Raw genomic sequence first — 8,768 nt, forward strand, 5'->3', positions numbered from 1 at the left:
TTATACATTTGTGTACTGTAGGGTGCCTTTTTTCAAGGGCTATAAATTTCGCAAAATTGCCTAAAAATCAATTCCGCGGATATAATATTCATGAATTTATGCCATCTGCCATCTTGTACCGTAATAATTTGATATTCGCATAAGTAATTTTTTGCGAATCTTCAAGAAATCCGTGAAATTTACAGCCCTCGAAAAAAAGGCACCCTACGGTATTTCCTAATACATGTAAGTAATTAAGTTAGATAGTGAATACTATTGTACACACAACTATATAAAATTTATATTGCACCCTTCCTTCTTTAGTTACATCTCTCTCTTTCTCTTTGGTAATGAGTTGAAGTTACAGGCTAAGTTGTTATCAAAGGAGAATTGGTCAGGGGTTGGGTCTCAGTATCGTTGGTGGTTGTGGCTCTCCCACTGGGGACGTACCCATTTACGTAAAGAGGATCCTACCTGAGTCAGTGTTACAGAAAGACTCAAAGATAAAGACTGGAGATGAACTGGTAGCAGTTAATGATTTAATAATACATAATGTAACTAAGGACTATGCTACTGAAGCTCTTACTATTGTACAGGGAACAGTGAGACTACTACTGATACAGGACCTATGAATGATATGATATCTGGAGACTGTATTGTCTCTCTCTTTCAATTTCTACCTCTTTCTTTATTATTTTTTCTCTTCTAGTGTTCTTTATTTTTGTTTGTTTTTTCAAGAGTGTTTATATTTATGAATGTTATTTTTTGTTGTATTATAAAATTTTGAATCACTTCAAAATTATTGTAATGAGTTTATTGCTCAGAGTCACATGACCAACCACGTGACCTAGTAAAGTTTTAATAAAATGGCAACTCCTTTTGTCAGAGAATCAAAGCGACACCAGTCACGATTAGGTTAGTCACATCTGCTACGCTCCGTTAATGAATTATTCATTTCATTAGAATTGGTTGATCTTGCTTATATACGTGGTTTACTAAAGGAGCATGGATATTCTGGTGTTGATTATTATGATCTTGGTCTTTGCTTGGGACTACTCCCTAGTACACTTGATAAGATTGAACAAGAAGAACCTCTCAAAGATGTTAGGAGATGTCTAACACACTGCTTGGCAGCATGGTTGGAAAAAGCCAATGATGTAAACAGTGATGACGTTCCAACTTATGATAGATTAATACAAGCATTGAGGAAAATTGGACAGAATTCTGTAGCTGATGGGATTGAAAGAGAAAGTAAGTATAAGTCATACACCAAGGTTCAGGTTTCAATGGGATTTATTAACCGAGTGACACAGTCACAAGATAAAATAAACCTCAAAATAAACCCATTGAAACCTATAGAGCTGTTGCACGGAAGTAATCAACGGGAGGGTGTGGCTAAAATTGAGCTAAATTGTCCGCCATGTTGGGTGGCAAGAAGGCCAAGAATGAATGGAGGAATGGAGAAAAAAAATTAAATAAATTCTGCAGTTGACATTCGAGGCTAATGCAAGGTAGGAGATGAAGATATTGAGTAAAGAAGTCTCTATAATATTTTGCAGCGAAGTATGATATCTCTTTGATGAAAAATCGCAGTTTGTTTCCATTCCTCCATTCGTTGTGTGTACATTCTTGCCACTCAAGATGGCCGACAGGAAGCTCCACCTACCCCGTTGATTACATCCGTGCAACAGCTCTATTCATTATCTTTCCTGTGAATGACGTTTATTATTTATAATGATATTCATTGGGATACCATAAGTGGAAAATTTTTCAGGCCGCCATTTGTGGAGGTATTGCTGCACTGTTTTCAATGGAGATTGATACACTTTCTGCTGTTTTGTAAGAAGAGCAAGCAGTTATAGCCTCAAAAGTGACCTTTATTTTTCTTTTCATACGTCTGCAGCTGTTTGGAGCCACTGGAGTGACGAGGAGAAGTAGAATTGACAGTTTTTAGCCTGTCGGTCCATTGTAGCAAGTGATAGTATACCTCCACAATGGCAGCCTGAAAAAATTTTTCATTTACAGTATCCCAATGAATATCATTATAAATCAGAAATGTCATTCACAGAAAATTATAAATATATCATATTTCTAATTTACAAACTGGTTAAAAACAGGTTTAAGTGAAGCACTGTTGTCTGTAAACCATTGATATTCAAACATTTTTTCTCACAGCTCAGTGATCAGAAGCCAGTAATTAATTTCACAAGCTTTGCAAAAAATTTGTAGATGAAGTTCATGTTCATGTGCAGTGAACAGCTACATTGTGTACATGTATCTGTGAGAATTTCTTCATGAAATTTTTTTGTACATGTACCATAAAAATTTGGCTATTTCACTTATGATCTTACATGAGACTGATTAAAAATTTACCCTGAAACCACACCCACATTAAATTTGCTGGGCAATGACTCTTCCAACTGCTTCCAATGCAATTAGTACTTAGGCTCTTATTCAAGTACTTTAATCTACATGTAGACAATGTTTCAGAGTATCTTTTGTCCATTAGATCCCAGTCATCTTGTTGATATACTCAAGTTATTAAAGAAACATGGATATTCTGGTGTTGATTATTATAATCTTGGTCTTTATCTGGGTCTGTTCCGTCGTACACTTAATGATATTAAGCAATATAACAAAGGAGATGTTCGTACTGGTCTAAGAGAGTGTTTGAAGGCATGGTTGGAACGAAGAGATATTGCAAAGAGTCCAACTTATGACACATTAATACAAGCATTGAGGGAGATAGGAGAGAATGATGTAGCTGATGGGATTGAAAGAGAAAGTAAGGACTAACGTTTATTATTTATTTACCTTAAAGCCACTTATTTTTAAGTAGACAAATTTTTGCGATTTGTTAATGGTACTGATTTACTGTAGTGCGTACTATTTTTTGCGATTTTGCTCTTTTTCCCAATTAATAACTGTTAATAAACCTAAATTATTAATAAATGCAAGTACTAATTTTTGCGATTTTAAAGCCACTCGCAAAAAACGCAAAAAATAGTACTCTCAAATAATAGTGGCTTTAAGGTAATTTGTAGCAACGAACCTATCACTTCCATTGAACATGATGATACGACTGTACTGACGGCCTAAAATTTTAATTTCACAAGCTTTGCAAAAAATTTTTGGATGAAGTGAATAGCGACATGTATCTGTAGTAATTTCTTTGTGAAATCTTTCTTTTTGCCATAAAAATGTCGCTATTTCAATTATGATCTTACACAAGACTTATTGAAATTTGCACTGAAACCACACCCATAGTAAATTTGCTGGGCAGTGAATCAAAGTAGACTCTTCCAACTGCCAAGAAGAATGAAAAATTGGCATAAGAAGTAAGAAGACAAATGCTATACAGTTTATCAGTTTATGAAGAGCCTAAAGTGGTTCCTGAAATTACTATAACTGAGATTTGTGCTGCTCAAAACTTGAGCGGAGCTTAATTGTAGCACTTCATCACTATATATACTTTCTTATGTTTTCTGTTCAACTCTTGCCAATTCTTTACACTGCTATTTGTGTGTGAGTGTAGGTTACTGTATAGCGGGAAATTTTGGAGGGAATTAAATTTGGCAAATTTGGCATTTTGATAGCCATTTGCCAAAATAAAATCAGCCATTTTGAGCCATTATTGACATGCTCAATGGCACATGGCCACTAATTCACCAAGTTGAAATTTTTCAATCACCAAAATTTAGGAATTTGCCTGTTTTGCCAAATTTTAGTCCCTCCAAAATTTCCTGCTATACGGTATTATAGTTGATGATGACAAAATTAATATTTTCAATTAAAATTACATGTATATGTAATATTTATCTATTAGGAGCTGAAGTATCATTTAACAGTCCATCCTCAATTCCATCTACTAAGAGAGACACAGTGCAATCCACTGTATTAGGTAAATAGCATGCATCATAATGCACCTTGTCTAAATAAGCACTCATTACTAATATATTCATATTCTATACTTGCAGTTGTCCTGATTGCTAGGACTGTTAGATACCATAGGTCGGGATATATTTGCGGCTGCTTATTTTTGCGATTTTTTCCCGCACTCAGCAATTACCATGGTTACCAGATGCAATTTTAGTTGAAAAATCCGCGATATTAATAGCAAAGGACTCTGTTGCAGTGTTCTTGGGCTGTTCTTCTTGCTGTTACTAATCCTTGGTCTCTTTGGAGCTGTTTCAACCCGAGCTACTCTCCTCGCTCTGCCTGGCCGTATCTTGGCCCATTCTTGGAACTCTCCACCCATTTATTAACTTGGGCGTGGTTAATTATCACCAGCAAGTGGAGTGGCAAGGATTTGCAGCAAAGAGCTCGAAGGTAGTGGTCCATACAAGAAGATAGTGGATGGAGAACTGGATGGCTCCCTAAAGAATAGATAATTAGCTGCTGAACACTGTAATTGTATAAACACGTGGTCTTATTGTCATAGCAACAATCAATTGGTTTCCATGGTATTTAATTGAACCTTTTATTAGTTTTTATTATCACGAAAATAAGCAGCCACGAATATATCCCGACCTATGGTACTACGTGCATTAATTCTGCTTACCTTTATGTGTATATGTGTTTGAGTTAGGGTCATTTTTATTTAACTAAATTTTATGACTTGCAGGGGCTTTGCTTCCTATAATTGTTTTCGCCCATGTCAGATGTGTATGTCACACTTAATTAATATTTCTTCTATACAAATATTGGAATTGAAGAAATAACAAATTAAGACGTCTTAAGCTGAACATACACTACAAGCAACATGTAATTGCCAGCCTTTGACCTTTCTTTCAATCTTGTTGAAAGGAATACCGTGAATCTGGTTATTTTATTGGTTATATAATACAGAATGGAAATTTTAAGCATTGGAAATTTTTATATACTGCCTATTTAGCCCAATATATTAATAGGGAAAAAGGATTTTAGCAATTCTAATTTTAGTATGCCTCATTGCTATACGAAAACGAGTCCAATTATGAAATAGTCAAATAGATCAGATTTACAGTAGAAAGGTTTTCTATTCAAGGCAACATGTTGCTTGACCACATCAATTAAAGCATTCATTGTCAAAGGCTGGGCAAATGTTGAAAGCAACATTGTTGAATGTAGTGTATGTTGGGCTTTAGCAACTACCCACCATGCACCCGCGCACACCTGGGTACCCGGACCCTTATGTAAAGTGGGTGTTGCCACGGCAAAGAAAGTCGCGGCTTATACATGGAACAAAGTTTTGAGCTTTCTAACAGCAAGAAAACACATGGGTATTATCTAAAGACTTCTCTAGAAGCATTAGTAGGTAGAGAGTTTTAATAAGAACCCAGTCATGTATGCAGGGAGTGGAAACAATTCTAGGAATATTTTTTACACTTATACGCTTGTTCATGTAGCTAATAAACACTTAGGCTCTTATTCAAGTACTTTAATCTACATGTAGACAATGTTTCAGAATATCTTTGTCCATTAGATCCCAGTCATCTTGTTGATATACTCAAGTTATTAAAGAAGCATGGATATTCTGGTGTTGATTATTATAATCTTGGTCTTTATCTGGGTCTGTTCCGTCGTACACTTAATGATATTAAGCAATATAACAAAGAAGATGTTTGTAGCTGTCTAAGAGATTGTTTGAAGGCATGGTTGGAACAAAAAGATATTGCAAAGAGTCCAACTTATGACACATTAATACAAGCATTGAGGGAGATAGGAGAGAATGATGTAGCTGATGGGATTGAAAGAGAAAGTAAGGACTAATATTTATTATTTATTTACCTTAAAGCCACTTATTTTTAAGTAGACAAATTTTGCGATTTGTTAATGGTACTGATTTACTGTAGTGCGTACTATTTTTTGCGATTTTGCTCTTTTTTCCCAATTAATAACTGTTAATAAACCTAAATTATTAATAAATGCAAGTACTAATTTTTGCGATTTTAAAGCCACTCACAAAAAACGCAAAAAAATAGTACTCGCAAATAATAGTGGCTTTAAGGTAATTTGTAGCAACGAACCTATCACTTCCATTGAACATGATGATACGACTGTACTGACGGCCTAAAATTTTAATTTCACAAGCTTTGCAAAAAATTTTTGGATGAAGTGAATAGCGACATGTATCTGTAGTAATTTCTTTGTGAAATCTTCCTTTTTGCCATAAAAATGTCGCTATTTCAATTATGATCTTACACGAGACTTATTGAAATTTGCACTGAAACCACACCCACAGTAAATTTGCTGGGCAATGACTCTTCCAAGAAGAATGAAGAATTGGCATAAGAAGTAAGAAGACAAATGCTATACAGTTTATCAGTTTATGAAGAGCCTAAAGTGGTTCCTGAAATTACTATAACTGAGATTTGTGCTGCTCAAAACTTGAGCGGAGCTTAATTGTAGCACTTCATCACTATATATACTTTCTTATGTTTTCTGTTCAACTCTTGCCAATTCTTTACACTGCTATTTGTGTGTGAGTGTGGTTTATTATAGTTGATGACAAAATTAATATTTTCAATTGAGATTACATGTACATGTAATTTTTATTTATTAGGAGCTGAAGTATCATTTAAAAGTCCACCCTCCAGTCCACCTGCTAAGAGAGGCACAGTACATTCCCCTGACTTAGGTAAATAAATGAATAAATAACATACATGCATGATACTGTGTATAAGCAGTGAGCATCTTTTCAAAATAAGCATACATGTACATGTATTTGCTGTTGCCCTGATTGCTGGGACTGTTAGACATTAATTGTGCTTACCTTTATGTGGATATGTGTTTGAGTTAGGGGCCATTTTTTTATCTAACTAAATTTTAATCCTTATAGCAAATAAATGCTTAAGCCTAAATAGGCTTTTATTCATGCAAGTACTTTAATCTACATGTAGATGATGTTTCAGATTTTCTTTTGTCCATTAGATATCAGTCATCTTGTTGATGTACTTGATTTATTAAAGAAGCATGGATATTCTGATGTCAATTATTATGATCTTGGTCTGTATCTGGGTTTGTTCCCTGATACACTTGATGTTATTAAGATAGCTAACAAAGGAGATGCTCGTAGCTGTCTAAGAGAGTGTTTGAAGACATGGTTAAAACGACCTGATAATGTAATGAGTGCAACTTATGACACATTAATACAAGCATTGAGGGAGACTGAAGAGAATGATGTAGCTGATGGGATTGAAAGAGAAAGTAAGACTAATACCGTATACGTTCAAATTTTCGAGGGTTCAAAATTTCGTGTTTTCAATGAAATGTGCTCAAAAGTTAATATTCGTGTGAGCTAATTTTCGTGTTCTGGCCATAATCTACATACAATAGAATGGCATTAGAGGTGGTTTAAATTTCGTGGATTTAAGGTGAGCACGAAAATAACGAAATTTAATACACCTCGAAAATTAAGACGCGTACGGTATTTAATTTCATTTAATTTGTAGCAACAAACCTATCACTTGATCCCTTTGAATATGATGATACGACTACTGATAGCCTAAATTTTAATTTCACAAGCTTTTTAACGACCTGGGGGCGAAGCCCCCAGGTCGTTCCTATAATAGATTTCACTGTCGCGCTATCTATATACATATATTTGTATGTCCACACTTACATTTCTTCTATACATGTTGTATTGGAGAAATAACAAGCCTTAGCAACCACCTGCCCACGCTCCTTTATGTAAGTGGGTGTGGCCACAGTAAACAAAATGGCGGCTTGCTCACGGGACAAAGTTATGAGCTTTCTAACAGCAAAAGAACATAGAGATACTGTCTAAAAACTTCTCTAGAAGCATTTGAAGGTAGAGAGAACCTCTATAAGTCTTAATAAGTGCCCAGCTATGCATGCAAGGTGGTGAAATCAATTATAGGAATTATTTTTACACTGTTACACTTGTTTAAAAATTGTGGATGAAGTTAATGTCCATATGCAGTGAAATAATAAAAATTTCTTTGTAGAATCTTTTTGTGACGATTTTGTCATGAAATTGGGCTATTGTTGGTGCAAGCCTGAGGCAGCAGTACTCTCAGTCAAGCCTAATTGTAGCACTTCATCACTATAATATACTATATCCCAGTTCAGTTTGGGACAGAAGTGGAAGCAGCTGCGAAATGTAGCTATGTCACAAAAATGACGTATTTTAATTATATTCATAGAAGCATGGCGGCTGTCTTGTTTCACTCTTAAAACAGTCTTACTGCTGCTGATAAGCAGTACAATAGCTGCTGGAGCCTACTAGTCTTCATAATGGCCATTATTATCAGAAGATCTGGCTCTGTTAGCTTTTTAAAAGAAGAATTATCAGTTTGCACGCTCGACCACATGTTCTTATGTAAACTATGACGTAGATAAATTGTCATAAAACGTCATTTTGGTATGCCATTGGGTTTATAGGGAGAACCCGGTTCTCAGGGTTCCCAAGGGCTGAGAGACCCAAGATTTCACAGATTTTAATGGACTTTGGCGACTAAGAACCTGTGAAAGTTTCATCCTTATCCCACATTCCTATAAAAAGTTATTCCAGTTTTTCTTGTCCCAAACTCAACTGGGATATAGTATACTTTTTTATGTTTTATTTTCAACTCTTGCCAATTCTTTACATTGCTATTTGTGTGTGGGTTATTATAGTTGATGATGATAAAATTAATATTTTCAATTAAAATTATATGTAATATTTATTTAGTAGGAGCTAAAGTATCATTTGAAAGTTCACCCTATAATTCACCTACTAAAAGAGACACAGTCCAATCCACTGTATTAGGTAAATAAATTATTAATAAATAATATACTATACATGT

General features: G+C 34.9%; 1 protein-coding gene and 1 long non-coding RNA gene across 3 annotated transcripts in view; both read left to right on the forward strand.

The window, feature by feature from the left end:
• Nucleotides 1-612, forward strand: part of LOC109582880 (uncharacterized) — a 2,774-nt gene extending 2,162 nt beyond the window's left edge. For both annotated transcript variants that reach the window (XR_002185259.1, XR_002185258.1), the window contains exon 3: nucleotides 304-612. This is a non-coding gene — a long non-coding RNA (uncharacterized LOC109582880). The remainder of the gene's footprint in view (nucleotides 1-303) is intronic.
• Nucleotides 613-845: 233 nt separating this feature from the next.
• Nucleotides 846-8,768, forward strand: part of LOC109582865 (uncharacterized) — a gene marked incomplete at its 3' end in the record, with an annotated part of 15,260 nt that continues 7,337 nt past the window's right edge. Inside the window, exons 1-3 of the mRNA XM_019997894.1 lie at nucleotides 846-894; nucleotides 943-1,230; nucleotides 8,654-8,731. Coding sequence (XP_019853453.1) covers nucleotides 846-894; nucleotides 943-1,230; nucleotides 8,654-8,731 — 415 coding nt within the window. The remainder of the gene's footprint in view (nucleotides 895-942; nucleotides 1,231-8,653; nucleotides 8,732-8,768) is intronic.

This window comes from Amphimedon queenslandica, unplaced genomic scaffold, assembly GCF_000090795.2.
Source record: "Amphimedon queenslandica unplaced genomic scaffold, v1.1 AMPQUscaffold_13348, whole genome shotgun sequence".
Taxonomy (NCBI): Eukaryota; Metazoa; Porifera; class Demospongiae; order Haplosclerida; family Niphatidae; genus Amphimedon; species Amphimedon queenslandica.